Source organism: Benincasa hispida, chromosome 10 (genome assembly GCF_009727055.1).
Source record: "Benincasa hispida cultivar B227 chromosome 10, ASM972705v1, whole genome shotgun sequence".
In the NCBI taxonomy this organism is placed as follows: domain Eukaryota; kingdom Viridiplantae; phylum Streptophyta; class Magnoliopsida; order Cucurbitales; family Cucurbitaceae; genus Benincasa; species Benincasa hispida.
This window is the reverse complement of record NC_052358.1, coordinates 9,390,228-9,413,280: the sequence shown is the minus strand read 5'-3', so window position 1 is coordinate 9,413,280 and position 23,053 is coordinate 9,390,228. Positions and strand designations below refer to the sequence as shown.

The 23,053-nt window shown below is 33.8% G+C and overlaps 3 protein-coding genes across 4 annotated transcripts; 1 reads left to right on the top strand and 2 right to left on the bottom strand.

Moving 5' to 3' along the window:
* The first annotated feature begins 1,034 nt into the window (after positions 1 to 1,034).
* On the top strand, positions 1,035 to 4,360 carry LOC120088530 (F-box/kelch-repeat protein At1g55270). Of its 2 annotated transcripts, none has more exons than XM_039045909.1 (3): positions 1,035 to 1,236; positions 1,350 to 1,537; positions 2,705 to 4,360. In XM_039045909.1, the coding sequence occupies exons 2-3, from the start codon at positions 1,475 to 1,477 to the stop codon at positions 3,953 to 3,955; spliced, it is 1,314 nt and encodes a 437-aa protein (XP_038901837.1). In that variant the 5' UTR covers positions 1,035 to 1,236; positions 1,350 to 1,474; the 3' UTR covers positions 3,956 to 4,360. The 2 variants fall into 2 exon arrangements, with proteins under 2 accessions (XP_038901837.1, XP_038901835.1); XM_039045907.1 differs by having other exon boundaries at positions 1,345 to 1,537.
* A 1,408-nt stretch (positions 4,361 to 5,768) lies between these two features.
* Positions 5,769 to 9,221, bottom strand: LOC120088626. The gene is made up of 2 exons (XM_039046040.1): positions 8,347 to 9,221; positions 5,769 to 6,080 (listed from the first exon to the last, which is right to left on the bottom strand). The coding sequence occupies exons 1-2, from the start codon at positions 8,839 to 8,841 to the stop codon at positions 6,036 to 6,038; spliced, it is 540 nt and encodes a 179-aa protein (XP_038901968.1). The 5' UTR covers positions 8,842 to 9,221; the 3' UTR covers positions 5,769 to 6,035.
* A 7,288-nt stretch (positions 9,222 to 16,509) lies between these two features.
* Positions 16,510 to 18,730, bottom strand: LOC120087561 (non-specific lipid transfer protein GPI-anchored 6). Its single transcript, XM_039044363.1, has 3 exons — positions 18,313 to 18,730; positions 17,892 to 17,987; positions 16,510 to 16,720 (listed from the first exon to the last, which is right to left on the bottom strand). The coding sequence occupies exons 1-3, from the start codon at positions 18,638 to 18,640 to the stop codon at positions 16,593 to 16,595; spliced, it is 552 nt and encodes a 183-aa protein (XP_038900291.1). The 5' UTR covers positions 18,641 to 18,730; the 3' UTR covers positions 16,510 to 16,592.
* Positions 18,731 to 23,053: the final 4,323 nt, after the last annotated feature.

Below are 23,053 nucleotides of genomic sequence, written 5' to 3'. Positions count from 1 at the left end.
AATGGCAGTTGGGCAGTTGTACAAAGATACCCAAAATATATATATATAAATTTTAAAGAATGTTTACATAACATATATTATCCAGATGACCAAGTACATTTCAATTCTCTCTGGATTGTGTACTTGTTTCCATCTAATATTTCAATACCTTTCTCTACTTTCACAGAATGTGTCACAATTTTAACCATTATGGTTTCATTGAAGTTCACTCTTTAATTTTCAACATTCCAATTGAAAATTTGAATCCACTGTGCATCATAATTGAAGTGATAGCGATGCCGGATAGGATATTAGCATGAGCAGTACGATCTTATGGTTTTGGAAATTTCTTATTGAATTAGAAATATCAAAATTAAGCCGAGGGACCCCGTTTAATTAATTTGGTTTAGAAGCATTGATATCTTTACATAAATAGTGTCCGCCATGTTTAAAAAATGAGGACACTTTTAGTGTCCAGTAAATATTTTCACAAACTTTAGAAACTTTCAAACAACCAAACAAATAGCAATAAAAACTACTTTCGTCAACTTGTGAAGACTTTTTTCATTTCCTACATCGATTTTGAAGAAATATTCCATAAAGCTAACAGAAAAAAAAAGATGCTCTACTGAAAATAGAATCATATACAAACCCACATTATAGCATCTACGAATGCACAAAACTCAATCATTATAGTGATGATATTTGTTAATAAGGCTATTATTATTGTCTAGTGTTTAATGCTTTAAGTCACTTTCTTTGTGGAAAAATATATAATGCCTTTGGGAAAAAAAAAAAGAAAAAAGGTAAAAGGGTTTGTGAAATGGGAAATGTGATGAGTGAATCCATGTTTGTGTGTGTGGGTATGCATATAGTTTATATTATAAAGGAAAAAAGAAAGGCAGGAGGATTGAATTGAATTGAATGACATTGACTTGTCTCTCTTCTTTCCCCTAAAAATTGGGTTTTGACCCATTAATGGTAACAACAAAGAGGACCCTTGTCATTAGAGTTTCTTGTCCTTTTGTCAGACTCGAAGTTAAACTTGATTAAAAATTGGAACTTTAGGACCTTAATTAAGTACAGCCCTCTTTGAAGAAAATGGGTTTTTAAATCTGGTTGGAAAAATCAGTAATTGGGTGTAGCACTGCTTTCCCAGCTGTAGCTTGTATTCGTTTCGGCTTCAGTTACTACGGGTCAGTCAGGGGAGAGCCGAGGGAGACTTCTTTTCTCTTCCTGAGCCGCAGAGAAAACAGGGTTCTTCTTTTTTCTCTCACGTTTTTTTAAGTCTTTCTTGTTCATATTTGGTTGATTGTTAGCGGTTGGTCAAAAGTTGAGCGTATTGGGTTCAATTCCCTTTGTCAGATCAGATTCTTGAAGGGTTGAAAGTTTTCAGCTCAACCACCCCGTGATCCGACTCTGTTTGCCCTTCTTTAACCTTGATTGGGCTTCATTGTGTGGCTGGAAGTTGACTATATGGTTCTTCGCTTCCGAGATGAACGAATCGGTTGAACACTCTTCAAGAGCTCAAAGGGGAATTCGAATTCAAGCTCCACTGGTTAGTCGAATTGAAATATACTCTCTGTTTGTGTCATTTTTTCTCGTTTAATTACCTTGTTTTTGTACTATCATTTCTATCCATAGAGTAGCCGAGTAAGTTATCCATGGAAATTATGTAGTTTTGTTCTGGGTAATTTCGCTTTCGAGGGATTCTCTTGGCCCCCCAACTCCTCGCATTTCTTCTTTACGATTCTCACTTCGCGAATTTCTTGTGAAACATTGTAATTTGAGAAAGAATTTGAAGTTTGATGAGGTCGGGATGATTCTCACATCTTAACTCGATTATTGGGGTTTTCTGCGCCCTAGTTGAGGAAAATTTTGTATTTTATGAGCGCATCTTTTTACTTAATGTCTTCTTCCGTCAGCATTCTGTTGAATATTCTAAATAATCTTCTGAGATTTACTTTAATGTGTTCTGTTGAATGCTGGACCATGGCTTTAATATTCTCTGAGAATTGATTCCAAGTATGTTGGCAAATATGCTTAGTTTTGGAGTAAATTCTAGTCAGGTTTCTCATGGGGATTTCAGATTTGTTTTCAAACGAATTCTTTCTGGTTTTATTCATTTCATTGGAACAGTAGTTTCTATGTGGATGGCCCTTTCTTTGTGTTGAAGGGCAATGTCAAGTTTTGATGCTGTGATTCTGTTACTTCTTTTGAATCTGAACATGTGAGGAACTTATGAAGGATTATGAAGTATGAGTGTGAGATCCATGTGAATTATAAGGAGATCCATTTATTGGTGAATAGATTTAATTGAAATTTTGCAAGTTGAACTTTCTAAGATAAATGCGATTTACCTCCGTTGATATTTACAAAAGTATTCATACCTTGGAGGAAATGGTGTGATGGGCTCCAATCTTTTAACTCATTACTTTTGTTATGGTCTTTCTCGTGGTGTGGTTGGTTCAGAATTCCAATTGTGCAGCTACCATAGGAGCTGTGCCCTTTACTTCTATTGAACCAAACATAGACATTTGGGTGTAATCCCTGGATGAAGTATTGTACTTTCTAGAAAATTTGGTGTGATAGACCCAAGTTTAAGACTGAACTGAATGCCATACGTGATCCACTGGTTTTCATACCGGTTACCTTTGTCTTCTTTCTTCCTATTTGGCAAGTTGCTACATAATTTCTTTTGCATCTAACTGAAAATATGTTGTAGGTTGATTCTGTGTCATGCTATTGCAAAGTAGATTCAGGCTTGAAAACAGTTGTTGGAGCTAGAAAATTTGTCCCTGGCTCAAAAATATGTATCCAGCCTGATATTAATCCAAATGCACATAGAAGTAAAACTTCGCGGAGAGAAAGGACCCGAGTCCAGCCTCCTCTCCTACCTGGCCTTCCGGATGATCTTGCCATTGCTTGTCTGATTCGAGTCCCTCGAGTGGAACACAGGAAACTCCGCCTTGTTTGCAAGAGATGGTATCGACTTCTGATGGGAAACTTCTATTATTCTCTAAGGAAAAGTCTTGGCATGGCAGAAGAGTGGGTCTATGTCATCAAAAGGGAACGTGATCGGAGGATTTCGTGGCATGCCTTTGATCCCACCTACCAGCTTTGGCAATCACTCCCACCTGTCCCCGTTGAATACTCTGAGGCCCTTGGTTTTGGCTGTGCTGTTCTCAGTGGTTGCCACCTGTACTTATTTGGAGGGAAAGATCCAATAAAGGGATCAATGAGGCGGGTGATTTTCTATAGTGCCCGTACAAACAAATGGCACAGAGCACCTGATATGCTTCGGAAACGTCACTGTTTTGGCTCTTGTGTTATAAATAACTGCCTTTATGTTGCTGGTGGTGAATGTGAGGGGATCCAGAGAACTCTTCGTTCAGCTGAAGTTTATGATCCCAATAAGAACAGATGGAGCTTTATTTCAGATATGAGCTCAGCTATGGTGCCATTCATTGGTGTAGTTCATGATGGGTTGTGGTTCTTGAAAGGACTTGGAACTCGCAGGGAGGTCATGAGTGAAGCCTATTCTCCCGAAACTAATACTTGGACAACAGTACGTGATGGCATGGTTGCTGGCTGGCGCAACCCAAGTATTTCTTTGAACGGACAACTTTATGCCTTGGATTGCCAAGATGGATGCAAGCTCAGGGTTTATGATAGTGCAACAGATTCATGGAACAAATTCATCGATAGCAAACTCCATTTTGGAAGCTCTCGTGCTCTAGAAGCTGCTGCACTAGTCTCACTTAACGGAAAGCTTTGCATTATCCGCAACAACATGAGCATCAGTCTAGTTGACGTTTCAAGTTCGGATAAAAGGGTTGAGAGCAATCCCCACCTGTGGGAAAATATTGCTGGGAAAGGTCACTTAAGGACTCTAGTTACAAATTTACTGTCCAGCATAGCTGGCAGAAGCGGGTTGAAGAGTCATATTGTGCATTGTCAGGTGCTCCAGGCATGAGAAGCCAAAGGCAGATCGATTTTTTTTTCAACGGTACAGTGAAAGGGAAGGCAGAGAGAGACTATTATTTCAGAGATTTCAGAGAGCTAAAGGAGAGAAAACATGGATTTGGTTCAATCAAGTTCTGACCTCTTTTAATTGCCTTCAAAATGCCTAATGGTGAGGCTGTTGATTTAGTTACAGGAGGAGGGCTTAGTTCTAGAATTTGCTTTTGGAATGGAGTTCCCAGATAATTTCATTACATTCTTGAACAGAGAGCAAATACTTGTAAGTAAATCTTGTTAATCAATCTCAGGCTAGTTTGTTTATTTTGTGGGGGATCTTATGCTAGTACTATGTAATCTTGGAGATGCCTTGTGAATACAAACATTTCATTAGAATATAAACAACACAAGATTTATGACTGATCGCGATTAATCGAAATCATTAACAAATTGGTTTCTGGATTTACTTGATCAAGATTTTACAGTCGTTCCAGAAATCAAAATTAAACATTTATCACATGCTTGAATATAATATAAATGATCAATTAAAGCAGATTGAAAGGAAGAAAACAACAGGAGGAACTGATCAAAAGAACTAATTCTTGGGGTTCTTCAGTGAATCTTTAGCTGATTGCGGAAGTTGCTAATAAAAGCTTCAGCTCTTTCATTTATGTCTTCTTTCCCATTTGTTGGCTTCATTCTTGGAGAATTCTTGTCCTTGTTCTTGTTTTTCACCTGAATGAAAATGTCTCTGCAGCTTTCCATTGCAGTAATGGGATTTGATACTATGAGAGAATTAGAAATGATATCAATGGAGTTTGAATGTGGGATTGCCAATGAGTCTTTGTGTTTTTATAAGCAAGAAGATGAGCACGAGTATAAAATGAAGCTGAAAACTAACGCCAACATTAATATTATTTGGTTTATTATATTGTAAAGTTACTGAATATGATGATTTTGAGTATTTCAACGAGATATTTCACTTCCCCACGTGGGATTAGACAAATTATTTTATAGATATTATCTTATTATTGTTATTATTATTAAATCGTTCTAATTACTGCATAACATGAATCACATGCTATAATTTAATTCTATTTAATTATTCGTTCGGTACAACAACAAAGTTGACTCTTTTTCCATTTTTTGGCTGGTCTCTCATTTTTCATCTATTGACTTCTTTTTTTTTTCCACGTTCAAATGTTAATTTAAGTTTGTTAAGCTTAAACCTACTACAATTTGATAACTCATCGAGGGTCTATCTGGATTAACTCGAAAATAAACTCATTTTTATTTAAACATTTTTTATAAAAATTGATTAAAATATACTTGAAAAACTATTTTGAGTTGTTGCCAAACACTTAAATTTCTTCCAAAATGACTTACTTTTTAAATTGAACACTTGAAAATGTTTTTAAACGCCTCCTAAATCGTCCAAATTTACTTATTTAGGGTTTTAATCTTCTTTCTAACTTTATATTCTCATATCTCTAACTTTCATAAATACTTGTTAATATATACATAATGAAAATAAGCCAATTTAAGCTTGTCTAACATTAAATTGAAATTCTAAAATAACATCGGTGGTGCATTTGATATGAGTTTTAAAAAATGCATTTCTTCAAAAAGATGGAACATGTAACACAACCAATGAGAGAATCTAAAGATCATTGGAAAAGATTTTTCCATATTATGAGAATCTTTATCCTGATCTCGAATCACCGTATTAGAAAATTACTCAAAATTCTTTTATCCTCACTTCTTGAATCATTGAATTTGAAAATTACTTCGGTGATCTTTAATCAGACTAATAAAATAGAAACATAGAATAAAACGTGATCAACTCATACTATTTAATATACCATGTCATTCATAAGCATTGAGTTTATAAGACCCCAAATGCCAAATGTTTTAGGCATTTTTTTTGGAGGATCAAAGTGGAGACACATCAAATATTAACACTCGCATCATAGGTCTTCCAAGATAGACATTTGACATTTTGGTGTCTAAACTGAGACCAGATACCTAAAAACAACTTCTGCTCATCTATATATGCGGCGAGAAGAACTTCAAGAACTTGGACAAGTGACGATGAGCTATTCGGTGATTAGCATCTGGATGTCATCTACTGGTGGCGGGAGCTGTAAGCACCAATGAAAAAGTGTTAGCATGATAGAATCGCTCTCCGAAACATATTCAATCTGTAACATTCTTTTGACTTATTCGCAACAAGTGAGGTTAGCATTTTGATCCTATTGAAGCATATCGTCATCTAAAATCAGAAAGCAAAGCAACCCTGAAATTGAACATATCTTGCATAACATTCCCCCAATAAGTAGCTAATACCAAAGACTAATGTAATAACAGCAACATCTTTGAAAAGTTTTCATGTGATCAATTTGCAGAAAACAGAGAGGCCAACAGCAATGGTATATCCAAATTCAAGCAGCTAAGAATGTAAAGAACAAGAATCACTGAGACTAGCATATTCAAATATCAAGCGGCCAAAATAACTGGGTTCATTGGAGAACTACATCAGCAGAATTTGAACAGTAACACAGGTGCTAATGATGGTAAATAGACTCCGCTTCAGCTCTTAGTAACTTCTGATAGATGTTTTAAAACATTAACAGAATAAAGATGACAAAATGAAGGCAGTATGGCTTAATCCGGTCACCTGTTCACTGAAGCTGTGACATGAAACAACCGCAGGCCCAATAAAGCAATAACTATTTATAATATAATCCATACTCAAACTCTACAAAGATGTACAATTAAGAGTTTAAATACTATAAGCGAATGAATGAAATATCAAGGTCCCATTTGGTTTGTGGTTTTTAGTTTTTGAAAATTAAGCCTATAAATACCTTTTCTACCTCTAAATTTCAAGCTTTGATATTTATCTTTTACCCACGTTTCCAAAAATCAAATCAAATTCTGAAAACTAATAAAGTAATTTTTAAAAACTTGTTTTTATTTTATAGCCAATAAGAATTTAGATTGACTGACATCTATGTTGCTGAGAACCAAGAGGTCCGTGGTTCAAATCCCCTCACCGCAAATTTGTACTCAAGAACTTGTTTTTATTTTTAAAATTTGGCTAAGAAAATCAACTACGAAATGGTTACCGAACGGAGCCTAAGTTATTTGAATGCATGACCATAGAACACACCAAGACTTAATTGAAACAACCTGGACAGAACCCACATCGACCAATTTCAGTTCCTTATTCTTCACTTTCTCCATATGAAGATCAAAAACTATTTAAACATTTACAAAGTCGAATTGTAATCTCAGAACAGATACGAGAACTTTGGAAAATGAGGGACGATGATTCTTAGGATCCTGATTGTTCTTCAGAGGTTCAGTTTTCTTATAGCAGAGGAATTCAAAAGAGATAACAATCCAAATGGCTTGGTTCCCTTGGTCATTTGGGGGATATCCCGACTCCTTTTTGCATGTCCTTTCTGTTTTGGTTAATAAATTAGGGAAACAAAAATTCTACCATGAAAGCTTCTTGCGTAGTAATTGCCTGAAACAAGGCTCTGCATTCACGAACACTTTCATTTTCTTTTCTTTGAGTTCAAGAATTGTCGGAAGAGAATGAACTATTATTAACCTTTGAGTGCTACTTATACTCGGATCGACACTTCCATCAATTTTTTTTTATTAAAGGTCATATTTACAAACCACGTGTGAGAATTAGGTTGAAACTTCTTTTAAGAATTCACTTCCTGCATAATGATAACTTGAAGACAAAGGCTGCCTGACACGATGATAACTTCATGACAAAGGATGATGCACTCACAAAAAATCAACACGTCAAAAGAAATATTCCACAAGGGTATGATAGAAGAATTTTACAGAACAAAGTTAATGAAAAAAAAAGCTGTCGAGGTCTAAATTCTCTTGAACTAGTTTCTACTAACAGTCGAGTACATACATGCCATCATGTTTCAAATACAAGATTTCTTCAAACTTCACAGAATCTATCACACTTCTTGAACACCAATAGAATATAAGTATCAAAATCATAGAGTTTAAAGCATGAACAAAGCAGAGAAATTAATGACGCATACCCATGACTTAATACGGAAAGATAATAGCCCCAGATAAGGTTCTAAAGAAGGTAAGACTTATGAACAAAGCAGAGCAATTAATAACGCATACCCATGACTTATGATAATACGGAAAGATAATAACCCCAGATAAGGTTCTAAAGAAGGCAAGACTTATGAACAAAGCAGAGCAATTAATAACGCATACCCATGACTTATGATAATACGGAAAGATAATAGCCCCAGATAAGGTTCTAAAGAAGGCAAGACGGATAAAGAAAAAGAAATGCAAATAATGATCGAAAACTGAAAAAGATTTGACAAAAGCAAGGGGCGGCTGAGAATATACCTCAAGAATCCGTTTCCAGGAGCCAAGAGAAGAGGCCAAACCACTGTCCTGGCATGAGTGGACCGTCTTGAACTGGTCGATGTCAAGCTTCTTGTTGATAAACCCAACTTGGAAGTATATGTTATCAGAAGGCGGCAAATCGACTCTGATTTCTTTCACATCCAACCAGAGAAAAAATTTCTGAACCTCGATGCCGTCCAGATCAGAGATGGAGCCATATTCGAGCTTCCCAGTAATGGTCTTGTGGTAATAAACCAAGTAATCGAAATGGATGTAACATGGTTTGGCCAAATTAACAACAAATTGACCATCGGAGGAGAGTGTGTAGTTGACGACGGAGTCCGGTAAAAGGCCACTGGGAAGGCCATATTGGGGGAGGACATCATAGACAGTAGGAGCAACGGATCCGGCTGCAGAAATCGAAGGAATGGCGGTGAAGAAGACGAAGGAGATAAAAAAGATTACACCCAGATGAGATTTTGGGGTCGGAGCCATGGTTAGGAGTTGAGATTGGGATTTGGACGATTGTTCTTCAGAAATGAAAGATTTGGTTGAGAAGGAAAAGGGGGATTTTCAGTTGGTGAAGCAATTGATTTGCTGAGGTGTATGGGAATGGATTTTCTGGAGGTACAGCAAATTCAGCAATGGCGGTGAGGGGTTGAGGGAATTTTGGAGCGTTGGATTTGGAGAGACGAGATGACAGAATAGGATGAAGTCGTTGGTTGATTATCGATTGACAAATGTTTAGCAAAAAAACGTCGTATTTGTTGAGCGCCTAATTAGCCTCATCTTCATCACCTTCCCCTTTTTCGCTGTAATTCATTGGTCGTGTCTCCCGTTTGGAACCCAAAAATATCTATGTTGCCAAAAACTTCGGTTTAGCTCGATTTTGGTAGATTATTTGGATTCTGTTGATGTTTTATGCGTTGGAGTCTTGTGATTCAAATGGGTGCTCAGTAATATATATATATATATATATGTCAATCGAGTTATGTTTGTTTTGATTGTATTAGCAGTAGAGTGTGAGTTAATACACGAAAAGAAAGATGATTGAACAAAAAATGTGCTATCTAGGTCCGCTTAATTCGGGATTGTTCTAGAATTTTATGTGTTTATTATGCTATTTTTTAGGTATCGAGTACTTAAGAGGTAGAATCGAGCATTTGGAGTCAAACATGGTTAATTTGAAACAATTTGGAGCAAAAATGATCATCTGGGCTTCAAAGGAGGAAAAATGACTAAAATACCCCTGACTTGAGCGTAGCAACCCTCTACACAGCGTAGCTCTATGCTCCAAGAAGCCTCGGATAATCATTGTAGTATCGCGACCCTATCTTTACGCTCTCAAGCTCTAAAAGGTGGAATACTTGATTGCAGAGCAGTGTTAGTGTTGCGACGCTATGGACTTTGACGCAATTCTTCTAGTGCGTGCGTTTGTCAAAATGCCATAGAGTAGCAACGCTGCCTCTATGCTTGCCTTATGCTCGAGGTCTGAATTGCGAAACGGTGCTGTAATACTCTTCACAACGTCATGACACTACAATTGTAGTATAAATTCGTCTCTTTTCGATTTAGGTAGGAGAGAGAGGAGAGTTGAGTCGTCTTAAAGAGCATTTTGCTCGATTTTGGCCATTTTAGGCCAAAACTCACGAGATTTCCTTCAATTTTGGTTGTTAATTGTAAATTTTAGCGTCGTGAGTCAGATTTGGTGAACAATCGAAGGCCACAACGTTGGTTTTTTAGGTATGTAGTGTTTTTTCTTTGAATTTTATGAGGTTGATTATGAATCTTCTTGAACCTTGCCATTTTTTTTTATTGACTTCCTTTCTTTGATTTAATTTCTAGAGCAAGCATATAGGTAGATTGAATTGACAACTCAATTTCTTGTATATTTTTCTTTGCTATGCATGCTTTTTAATGTCCGTAATTGCATTGAAAGCATACTTAATTCAGTAGCAATAGATTTTAGTTTGAATCATAATATGATATCTAGGCTATATAGGATTTACCTAATTGATAACAGAACTTAAAGATTAGAAATGCATTTGGTTAGACTTGGTCATTCTTGCTTAATGTTTTAATCAATCCAATAACGTAATGCGATTAACTAAATGAAAGGGCTGTCGTGACAACATTTAGTTAATTTAGGAATCGACGACATGTTGATTTTCATCAAGAAGTTTGTTAGGATCTTTCCTACATTCGATTAGGCTTGAGAAATAGTTAATTCAAGAATGTTTGCATGATTAATCAATTATTAGATTCATAAAAAACCACCGACGATCTCTAAATTGCCGAATATAATCTTGTGTTCAATCTCTCTCTTTCTCAATCTATCTTACTTTTCCGCAATTTTAATTTTTGCATTTAGTTTTCCTGTCAACCAAACAACAAAATTCCCCGTTTTTATTGGTTTCTAAAGATTTATTTAACTTAGAAAAGTTTCACCTTAGGCTCTCTGTGGTTCAACCCGATCTTGCCACTAAGACTACTTGTTAGTTGAAGTGCTAGATTGTGAAAATAAATATTATTTGGTTGGTAGAAAGCCTCAACAACTTTCCTCCATCTCAAAAACACATTGAGAGTTTAGATCATAATGTCAAGGATAACTAATTGGAGCAAAAATTAATTAAGAAAGTTCTCCACCATTGAAGTTAATATTCCTTTGACGGCCCTTCTTTGTATTCGGCAATTTTTTGCTCAATTTTGAAGGTGTTTTGATTTTTTTTTTTTTTTGGAAAATTTATATTTTATTTTAAGTTTTTGGATCAGGTTTGGTTGTTGAGAAAATTAGGGCAAGAATTGAACTATAAAGTGAAGGAAAAAAATGAAAGTATCTACATATTTAATTATTGGTTATTTCCCAATTCAAATCTTGTTATTAACACATATTTAAATTGGACACTGTTCCTTAGCTCATTATCCACATTGTGTCTAACTTGTAATTATATACTATATCACACACCGAGACTAAAATCAAAATTTAGATTAGGGTAAATATCAATTTAAACCCTTAAATTTTGGGTCGTATCAATTAAAATTTTAAACTAATAACTATATTAATATAAACTCTAAACTTGTATTAATTTACATCCTCATCCAAATTTTATTAGATCATTATTGTATGAAAATTATAGCTTAAGTCAATTATACTCCTAAATTTTCATAAGTCAATCAATTTAGATCCTTCATTATGATTACCTTTGAAAATCATCCGTACATTAATTTTTAAATATGTGTAGACTTCTTCAAATATCGGTTTTACAAAATGAACGATGTGAGTAAATGCATGGACGGTTTCAAAGAACATTGTGTCTAAAGTCTATATTGAGTCATTTATGAAAGTTTAGAGGTTTAATTGATACACTTATAAATTTCACATGAGGTTTTTTTTTCAAATAGAACATAATAGAGGATGTAAACTGATATTATTATAAAAGTTCAGAGTTCAAATTGATACAACTCCTAAAATTTAGGAGTATAAATTGAATTTTTTTTTTTAAATTATTGTTTTTTTTTTAAGTAATAAACTTTTGAGGTAAGTAAAAAGATTTTATTGTTGTTGGGTCGTTTTTCATTTTCTTTTTTCTTTTAAAGGGAGATAATTTGTTTTTCTTGAAGTAGGAAATAAAGGCTTTTATTCACGAATATGTAGTTAAATTTATCAAATATTTTATTCTTTAGTAAATAAATTGCATGTGATAAATTTATCAATAATGAACTGCCCAATATTGCCATATCCTCAAAATTTGAAAATGATTGAACGTTGAATTTTAATTGAAGAAACATTTAAAAGATCGATCAAACACAATTAACCTCTAGCATCATGATGTAGCAATTTTCAAAAGCTAGTTTATACTTCGAAATAATTTTGACTAACGATTAGAAATCAAAACACATATATGGTTGTTAAAATAATTAGTTTGTAGTAAAAAAATAAAAGTTTTGTTCGAAAGTAAAAATTAATGATTTCTTTTTTAATTAAACAAGACATAGATAACCAAAAAAAGGGGGAAAATCCTTACTAGCAATAATTAAATACAAGACACACTGTCCTTTTTTTTTTTTTTTTTTTGTAAAATATCTCTCAAGATTGAGGTTTAATTTTTATTTAGTCCCTATATTTTAAAATGGTATACATTTAGATCTTGATCATTTGATATTTGAAAATTAAACTTACAAATAAAACCTTTTCAACGTTCTAAATATCCTGCTTTGTTATCAACAATACATTGAAATTTGACTAAGAATTCAATTTTTTACTTAAGAAAGATGAAAATTACGATAAAAAATTGACAAAAAAAGAAGTTTCTTGAAGAGTGTGCGAGTTTTTTTCTTTTAATATCTAATAAGGGGTCTTCTTCTGTGGAAGATTATCTTCTTTCTTTTTTCCTCTTATTTTCCACTATGGTTTTATTCCTTACTTAATGTCGGTGCATGTATTTGTGTTGTGTGATTAATGAATTGCTCTTTTTCCAAAAGAAAAAAATACTAAAAAGTTACCGAAAAAAACCTTAGTTTTTGAGTTCACTCTCAATTTAGTCATTTCAAAATGTTAAAATTTTACCCTTGAATTTGAGTTTTTTTTTTTTTTTTTTTTTTTTTTGCTCTATAGATTTTAAGATTTATACTTTTAAAATGGAGCCTTTTTAGATATAAAAAATATATTTTCTCTAATGTTAATGTTCATTCCTTGATTTAAAATAATAAAGAAATCATAATTAATTATTTTCATTGTTTTTTCATCTTGTTAAAATTATTTTTANCAATTTGAATACTATTTCAAAATTTTCATTTTTGATCTCAATTTTTATCACCGATTACTCACTTTTAATCTCTAATGTTAATGTTCATTCCTTGATTTAAAATAATAAAGAAATCATAATTAATTATTTTCATTGTTTTTTCATCTTGTTAAAATTATTTTTAAAATTATACTTCATAATTATTTTAAATTAATTATTTGATATTAATTTAAAGACTAAAAGTGAATATTTATGAAAAATAATGGTTACAAATATAAATCTAGATTCTTATGGACTAAAATGAAACAAAAACTTAAATCTCAAAGGTAAAATCATAACATTTTGAAACTTAGGGACTAAATTGATATCAAACTCAAAATTTAAGAACTAAATGTATAACATTCACTAAAATTAAGAACTAAATGTATAACATTCACTACAAGAAAAAGAGACTCTCCTGACACCTAAAATAACCGTCAAAAGATCAATAGGTGGGAGAGAGGTTCTTTCTCAACTGTAAATGGGACATCGGAAGTTATCGATAACTCTTGAAGCCATATAGTTGTCGTCGGATGTATAGGAAATAGGCATCGGGAGTTTAGACCAATCTTCTGACGCATTAATGAAAGCGTCACTAGTTTGGTCTAAACTCTTGATGGCTCACGGTAGCCCATCGGGAGATGGATTTTAAAACCCCATATATGCAATCAGATTTGCAAATTTTCTTTCTTCTTCAAACCCTAACAAATCAGAGTCGCCGCTGAGATCTTTGCCTCTCTGTTCTCTCCATTCGTCTGTCGCCTCCCTCTCAGCTTGCTTCTCCGTTCGTCCATCACGTCCCTCTTTGCTGAGATCTCCCGCTCTCTACTTGCTTCTCCATTCGTCCGTGGCATCCCTCTCCGCTTTTGCCTCTCTGCTAGTCTTCGTCAGTTGAAAGGTAAGTTTCTTCTCATTTTAAGATTGCTAAGTCTTCCAATGTCAGAGTTGTTGATTTTTCTTTTACTTTTATTGAATCTTTGAACTAACGAACTTCTTGGTAACACGTACTTTATATATATGTCAATTGAAATAAGCCCAGTTTGAGGATTTATATTGTCATTTGATTAAAAATACCAATTAACTTTTCTTGGTAACTTTTCATGCCAATTAACTATTTAATGTATTGATTCAAAGAAAATTGAAACGATTATTCCTATTTTGTGATTTTGAGTGTCGTATTTATAAGGCCTTTATGGATCAGCCTATGCACGACTTTTTAGTGGATTATTGAAGGCTGACCTCTTGAATTTCTCATGAGGCCTTTAAGTTGTTTTTAATTTTCAAGGATTGATGTTGATGTCGTGTTTGTATGTCTTATATGTTTTATATTTTCAATATAATTTCTCAAGTGCTTTTCTTACTTTTATAAGTATCCACAAACCTCTAATAAATCTTAACAACTTAACTTGAGCCTAAACCTAAGTCAAAGACGGGTAGCAGCTCATTGAGTTCATCATCTACTCAAGAAATACATGATAGGGAGGTGAGGTAACTGAAAGCCAATGTTGAACAGTCTCAATAGAAGATAAAGAACTTGAAGACGTTAAAAAACAAATGAAAAAGAATCACGCAAGATAGATAGGAAAAATGAAAAAATGATCGGGGAAATGGTATGATCACAAAGAGAAGGACCATAAAATTAGGCATGATTATTACTTCATATCTAATTGGTTAATATGTTGTTATCTTGCAGTTATGGTAGCAAAATAGTTGTCTTACTGTCAGCTTTATGATAATGAATGTTGGCTATCATGCAGTTATGGTAACCAAACAACTGGATTTTCGTGTGTTTGTGGAGTTTTTCTGTGTGTTTGTGGAGGTTTATCGCATAGTTCGAATGTTGTGTGGAGTGGGTTGAGATTAGTCAAACTTGTTTTGGAGTTCAACTTGGAGTTTTTGTGTGTGTTTAAGGAGGTTTATGAAATTTGAATGTTGTGTAGAGTGGGTTGAGATTACTTAAACTTGTTTTGGAGTTCAACTTGGAGTTTTTGTGTGTTTGAGGAGGTTTACGAAGTTTGAATGTGTGCGGTGAGTTAAGATTAATTAAACTTGTTTTAAAGTTCAACTTGAAACTTTTGTGTGTTTGTAAAAGTTTATGAAGTTTGAGTGTTGTGTGTGGTGAGTTGAGATTAATTAAACTTGCTTTAGAGTTCAACTTGGAGTTTTTGTGTGTTTGTGTGGAGGTTTATGAAGTTTGAATATTGTGTGGGGTGGGTTTAGATTACTTAAACTTGTGGTGTTTTTATGTGTTTCTGGAGGTTATCATGAAGTTTGAATGATGTGTGGGGTGTGTTGAGATTAGCTTTCAAATGTGAGCTAGTTGAGAGTTTTTCATACATTTACTCCTGATAAATATGATAATGTGCTCTAATTAATATAGTTGTAGGTGACAACTATTTCAAAGATGTTGTTTGGAGATGTCGTTTGGAGATGTCATCATAATTTCTTCTATAAATTCCTCAAGGTATATTTGTTTTGTAGACCATCTTTCAAACTTGTCTCTCTTTTATGCAACAAAGAATAGTATCTGTCTCTTATACACATCTAGATGTGTATAAGAGACGGACTATCTCCTAACGGCTGTTGATACGTCAAGAGTTCAACCATCTCCCCACGGCTGTATGTCGTCGGGAGATTTATTTCAGAAATGGAGTTGATGAACCAAACTCCGGATGACATTGGACATCATCGGGAGAAAGGGGAACTGCCGATAGTGTATCCACAAGTTGGGAGTTTCTATCTTCTGCCGGTGTATACTTGGCGTCGAGAGTTTTCTATAACTCCTGATGGTGGGGCTTTAACCTTCAGTAGACATTCTCCTGACGTGTTTTTTTCTGACCAAACTCCCGAAGATGATGTTTTGCACATTGGGAATTAATCTTCCAACATGTTTTTGACCCTTTTTCGACGAATTTGAGCATTGAAAAAATAGTGTTTTCTTATAGTGATTTTAAATCCTAAGGACTAAAGGAAAACTAAACTTAAACCTAAGGGTTTTTTTTTTTTTTTTTTTTTTTTTTTTGAAAAAGACTCAATTTACAACTTATTTTTATTACTTGCTGCAACATTAAATTAAATGTGCGAACAACCAACTTTTTTTATTCTCTCAGGGCCCTCAAAAATTTCGACAAAATCGAACCTTGCATTTTTCTTTTTTCTTAGAAGAGTACAATTACTCTATAATAATCAATAAAATTTTAGAGACTTCATATAAGTCACGGTTGTAAAACAACCATATATTAATATCAAATTGAACATAACTCAATTGACATTAAATCTTCTTATCTAAAATTGTACTTTAAGAAAAACAACATTAATCGTGGTGATTTCAAACAATTTATCTGAAGATAATTATAAATTAATAATAGGTAGGGAAGCATATACGAAATGATTTTATATTAAACTAACGAAACATTTTAATTATTTGGAAAAGTAATTAAGAACAACTAAATCGAAACAGAACTACCAAATACAAGTGAGTAGAAACGATGAAGTGGAAAACCAAACGAATATCTCCACACCCAACCACTGATTCCTCTTCGTTCCACCATCATTTTTCGCTTCAGAATTTTGCGTGGAATTCCCACTAACTGCAACAATTTAAAACAAACAAAATATTCCACACCATGCATTAAAGGAATTTCTCTTTCTTTTCAAAAAAAAAAAAAAAAACCATTTTTTACTGTTTTATTTTTTTTAAAAAAAAACATTTAATTCACGGACTCTTTTTGTCCTTGAGAACAACTATAAATATAACAATTCAACCTAAAGTATTAACAGAGTATAAATTTTTTTTACAGATATAACAAATATAACAAAATTTATATCAACTCTTGATCGTTGATAGAAGTTTATCAATGATAGAGTCAATTATAGATAGATTTTGTTATATTTGTAATCCTTTGAAAATGTTGGTATATACTTTATTATTATTATTAACCTAAAAGTGCTACAAATTGCAGTTTCATAACATTGAGTTCCATCTCAAAACTAATTAATAATGCAAGGAGTAATTAATCTATTTTATAAACATTGTGAGGTCGTTTGATTTTTCTAATGTGGGATTTTCAACCTCTATAGTGAATGCACTCGCAAACAATGCATTCATTTGTTAAAAAGAAAAATATTAATGGTAACTAAAATAGTTAAATGTGGAAATTCATATCATATTCATATATATATATATATAATTTCTTTCTAAGAGCGGAGAAATTGAAATAAATTTTAAGAGAGATAAAAAAATGGTTTAAATCTTGTTTTGATCCATGAACTATGAATCTTGTTTTATTTTGGTTCGTCTGTTTAAGTCCTAAAACTTTAAAAATTATTTATTTTTGTCCCTACTATTAATTTCTATTAACTTTTAAGGATGAAATCCGTTTAAAGATGAAAGTGCATCTAACATGGTTTGAGCAAGATGAAAGTAAAGTAAAATGTCAATGACTTTTGAGATCTCCACCAGAAATTTACCTTACCATCTAATTCAAAATTGAAGCTTCAGATTTTTTTAGCGTGACTAACTTATTTCGCAATTTAATCATTAAAAAATACAAGACATCTCACCGTTATGTTTAAGAGTTAACAAAATTTTAATAGTAAAGATCAAAGTAGGCATTTTTTAAAAAAATTTAGGACTAGAATGAACGTTTTTTAAAGTTTGAGAACCAAAATAGGATAAGATTCCAAGTTTAGGTATCGAAATAAGATTTTTTTTTTTTTTTTTTTTTTTTTTTTTTAAATTTTTTTAAAATAGAGTTATACCAGCAGTAGCAGGTGCTGATGTAGTGTTACTTCCCTTGGGGTTCGTTTCTAGAAAATCCTTAGCCTCCTTGGAGTTTGGCGACAGATGGAGAAGCCCTGTAGTTCACATATATACTCATGAATTACCACCAAAAAAAAAAAGGAGTATATTTTCTTCAGATTAATTAATAAATTAAAGAGAAGAATATTATGAGAATAAGAATATTATACATAATATTAATCTTTATTCATCACACTCTTATCATACATATAAATAATAAATTAAAATATTTTAAAAGATAATTTCTCATGTGACAAAAAGTAATACTTTGATGTATTTTATCTCTATGTATCTTAGTCCCACAATACACCCAAAAAATAATTAAAATATTTTTTAAAAAATACAAAAAAGGAAGCTTGGAAGGTAGAAAGATGGGTATACCGATGCAGTCTTTGATGTCGGCAGGGGTATGACAAGCAGTAGGAAGCCCAAGAGCAAGCGTAAGATTAACTTTGAGTCCGAGGCTTGGGTCATCACGGTCCTTAATCAAAATACAAAGACATTTCCTACTCTTTTGAAGCACGAGATTGAGACCACTGCAGCAGTCAGGGGTGGGTGCCTTGGCCTCGCCGCCCACATAGGGCAGGCAAGTGGCGAGCCCAACCACCTGGTCCGCGCACTCCGCCCTGTCCTGGTCTATGTTGGAGCTCACAAACCCCACAAAGAGCAGCGCCATGACGATTAGCAAATGGGTTGAGGTTGAGGCCATAATAATATGAAATTAAAGTTAGATCGATCAGTGGAGTGGGAAAAAGGGAAATGAGCGGAGTGAGCGAAAGGGCATAGTGGGGTTTTATGGAGTAATGGTATGGCGGATGGGAATTAAAGGAAGTGGGTGTAGTGATTGGTTTAGGAGTTAATGATACCAACTCATACGTTGTATTGTAATGATATTATTGAACTATCTAGCGTTTTCTTTTTTCTTTTTTTCTTTTTTTTTTTTCTTTCTTTTTTTGCCATTATATTATCCATTATTAATTACCCCTCTTGTTTAGTAATATTGACTCCTTTCAAGAAGAGTAGCTCAATTAGAATCAAGATAGTGATGCCATCCCCATCTTAATTAGTTCATCTGTTTAAAAAGCATATATACGTATTCAAATGCTTCAAACTTTCAAACAAAAATTTATATATATATATATATATATAGATTTGGGCCAAACACTTCTTGAATTGGAAAATAGAGAGTTAGGAACTCCACTTCTTGTCTTGCCTCAAGGAGCTTGTGAGTTCTACTACGAAAAAAAAAAACATTAAGTTTTTATACCTTATTTACTTTTTGCACTATAGGTACCAAGACTTTACAACTCTCCAAACTAGAGTTTGATCTCGTAACTTCACCTATTGCCCCAAACGTCCTCTAAAACTATTTGTTTCAAACGAAGTATATAGACTATAGTAGTAAGAAAGTAGAATAAGAGAACCACCAAGTATGTTAAGGATTTAAATGTTTTAACAAGATTGTATGTTAGTAGCTGAATGTGAGTTAATACATTGTTTAGGTTTAATAAACAAAAAGAGTGACACTTAAGGATTTTGGAGGACAATTGGTGAGAGGAAAAATAAAGAAAACATTTGCATTACTTAGGAAGGGAAAAATAAAGAAAACATCTAGAGTTAGAGAAATTTTTTAAGTGTTAATGGAAAAAGACATTTTTAGAATCCCACATTGCTTAGTTTGGGAAGTGGAATCTCCTTCTTATACTCTAACCTTGAGTCATAGGTTTAGGCCCTTAGGGTTCTCATATTTTAAAGGGAGTGAAAAGATCCACAAATGTTGATATGGTAGACATCCTACAATCTGTCTAATTGGGCATGGCGAGGTATGTGTGTGTGATTAGTTTTTATTATTAAAAAGAATAATTATTATTAATTCTTTATTTACATGGCCCTTGGAACTTCCTCCGTATTCTATGGTTGTGCACGCCCTTCTCCCCAAAATTGTGGGCAGTTCCTTCACATTTTTAGAACATGTTCATTTCTTCTCTTCTTTACATACAGAGGCCCTCTCTATTTTTTTTTTACAATTTTCGAGCAACCTATATTCATCTGAAGGGTGTGAATTTTTTGATCGATTTCAATGCAGCTTCGATCGAGATAGATTCATTTCTTCTGGGTTGTTTTATCCTGGGGACGACGTGGCAATTTTTGAACTGTTTGCACAAGGAACAGAGTCGTGAAACGTATTAAAGAGAGTGAACTTCGAAACTCAGCCTATAACCGATTTTCTTTTTTGCATGTTTTTTTTTACATTAGACATCGTTTGTTTGCGACCATTTCTGCCCATTGGAGGTAGTTGTTCCAAAAATTTTAAGACGAGTTTCATCTGCCATTCCTGCAATGGCTTTTACAAATCAAAAAGACATTATGACATCCGACCTCAATCATCCATTTCAGTTCAAAGGAGTGAACTTCAAACGGTGGAAGCAGAAGATGCTGTTTTTCCTCACTGACAAGAAGATTGCCGACGTTTGTACTACGGAGAAGCCAACTGTTTTGAAAGAAGATCTGATTGAACAACAAATAAAAGAAGTTGGTGATTGAGAAGAAAGGGATTTCTTATGCAAAATTTTTGTTTTAAACGGTTTGACTGACAATCTGTATGATTATTACAGTACAATGAAGACAACAAAAGATGTCTGGGATGCCCTCCAAGAAAAGCATGACATCGCGGAGGCCAGTTTGAAAAAATATGTTGTCAGCCCATGAACTGCAAAACATAGCCCATGAAATAATAAATGAAGGTATGCTCCTAAACAAGTAATTCCAAGTTGTCGTTATTATTGATAAATTTCCTCCTTTGTGGAAGGATTGTGGAAGGATTTCAAGAACACCTTAAGGCATAAGATCAAGGAGTTTTCTTTGGAGAGTCTGATCACCCAGCTGAAGATTGAGGAGGAAGCTTGAAAGTAGGACCAGAAGGAGGAGGTGAACATTGTTCCTGGGAAATCCGCCTCTGTCGTGATGAAGCCTGACCCAAAGTCTAAGGGAACCAAGAGGAAATGTCAGAACCGTGGCCAAACGTTATAGTTTATTTGCTTTAATCGTAATAAACCTAGACGCATGGCTAGGAACTGTAGGATTAGGCGTCGTCCTGCTGGTCAAACGAACCTGACGGAAGAACCGTTAGTAGCCATGATCACAGAAGTAAATATAATTGGTGTTTACGAGAGGTGGTGGATAGACTCTGGCACTATCCGTCATATCTGTCACAACTTTAGTCTCTTTAAAACTTATACCAAAACTAAGGATAAGAACATTCTGTCACTCAATGCAAGTTTTTGGAACAGACGAGGTGGATCTAAAGTTTACCTTCGGGAAGACTCTCACCTTGAAGGATGTCTTGCACACTTCGGAGATAAAAAAGAACTTGGTCATGGGCTATCTCCTCAACAAGGCCAGATATACCCAAAAAATAGGGACAGATTTATATACCCTTACTAAGAATAATGTATTTGTAAGGAAGGGTTATGCAACCGAGGGCATGTTCAAATCAAAACCTTTACATAAGTAAAATGAAATATTCTGTTTATATGTTGTATTCTTTAAATGTTTGGTATGTTGAACTTTGTCATGTTAATTAGAGATTAATTAGTAACATGATTAGGCTGGAAATGACATCTAAGTTATCCATGAATGAATTTGGTAAATGTGAGTATTGTAGTCATGCTAAAATAACTAAGACTCCACATAAATCAGTACTTAGGAAATCTGAGCCTCTAGATTTAATTCATTTTGACTTCTGTGAATTTGATGGTATCTTGACTAGGAATAGTAAATAATATTGTATACTTGTTGAAAAACAAAAGTGATATGTTTGATGCTTTTAAATTGTTTGTAATTGAAGTAGAAAATCAGTACAACTGAAAGGTTAAAAGACTTCATAGTGATAGGAGAACTAAGTACGAGTCAGACGACTTTAATAAATTCTTTAACTCATATGGAATAATACATGAAAAGAATACACCTTACTCTTATGAAATGAACAAAAAAACGAAAGGAAAAATAGAACTTTAGCTGAGTTAATAGTTGTTATTTTACTCAGTCAGGAGCCGCATCTTATTGGTAGGGTGAAATCATCCTTACCGTGTGTTATGTCCTAAATAAGATACCAAAATCTAAAAACAAAACTTCACTTTACGAAGTCTTTAAGAATAAGAAATCAAACTTCTCATAGTTTAGAACTTGGGAGGTATCTAGCCTTTGTAAGAATTTTAGACCCTAAAAGAAGAAAGCTTGCTAGTAGAGCCTATGAGTGTGTCTTTATAGGTTATGCCATAAATCATAAAGCCTATCGGTTCTATGACCTAGTAAACCAAGTGATCGTTGAGTCAAATGATGTTGACTTCTTTGAGGATAAATTTTCCTTTAAATCGAGAAATAATGGGGGCTCGGGATCCAGTAACCTAACCCTAGTTAGAAATCCTACCTCTACAGAGGAAGCCGACCCTGAAGCTAAAAGAAGCAAAATAACTAGAACCGTCAAGGATTTTGGGGATGACTTCCTAACCTATAACGTAGAAGAATACCCTAAAGACCTAAAAGAAGTCATATCCTCTGTAGATGCCAAATTATGGCAAGAAGCTATAAATGATGTAATAGACTCTCTTGAGTCAAATAAGACTTGGCATTTGGTAGACCTACCCCCTGGTTGCAAATGGATCCTAAGGTAGAAGCTTAGACTTGATGGAACAGTTAACAAGCTTAAAGCCAGGTTAGTAGCAAAGGGCTTTAGACAAAGAGAAAACATAGACTTCTTTGACATCTTCTCCCCGGTCACTAAAATTATCTCAATCCGTGTACTATTTTCTCTAGTTGTCTTAAATAACCTCGTAGTACATCATATGGATATAAAGATCGCTTTTCCGAACGGTGAACCAGGAGAAAAGATTTATATGGAACAACCTGAGGGCTTTATAGTACATGGTCAAAAGAGTAAGGTTTATAAGCTAAATAAACCTCTTTACGGTCTAAAACAAGCTCCTAAGCAGTGGCATGAAAAATTAGATAACTTAATCTTATCTAAATGTTCAAGGTTAATGAAAGTGACAAATGCATCTAGTACAAATTTGAAAACAATCTTTGCACTATCTTGTGTCTGTATGTAGATGACTTGTTAATA

Coding starts and splice junctions, on each gene's coding strand:
- LOC120088530 (XM_039045909.1), top strand. CDS start 1,475: ATGAACGAATCGGTTGAACACTCTTCAAGAGCTCAAAGGGGAATTCGA. Junction 1,538..2,704: donor TTCGAATTCAAGCTCCACTG/GTTAGTCGAATT, acceptor AATATGTTGTAG/GTTGATTCTGTGTCATGCTA.
- LOC120088626 (XM_039046040.1), bottom strand. CDS start 8,841: ATGGCTCCGACCCCAAAATCTCATCTGGGTGTAATCTTTTTTATCTCC. Junction 6,081..8,346: donor CCTGGAAACGGATTCTTGAG/GTATATTCTCAG, acceptor TGGTGCTTACAG/CTCCCGCCACCAGTAGATGA.
- LOC120087561 (XM_039044363.1), bottom strand. CDS start 18,640: ATGGCCTCAACCTCAACCCATTTGCTAATCGTCATGGCGCTGCTCTTT. Junction 17,988..18,312: donor CGACATCAAAGACTGCATCG/GTATACCCATCT, acceptor TGTGAACTACAG/GGCTTCTCCATCTGTCGCCA. Junction 16,721..17,891: donor ATCAGCACCTGCTACTGCTG/GTATAACTCTAT, acceptor AAATTGTTGCAG/TTAGTGGGAATTCCACGCAA.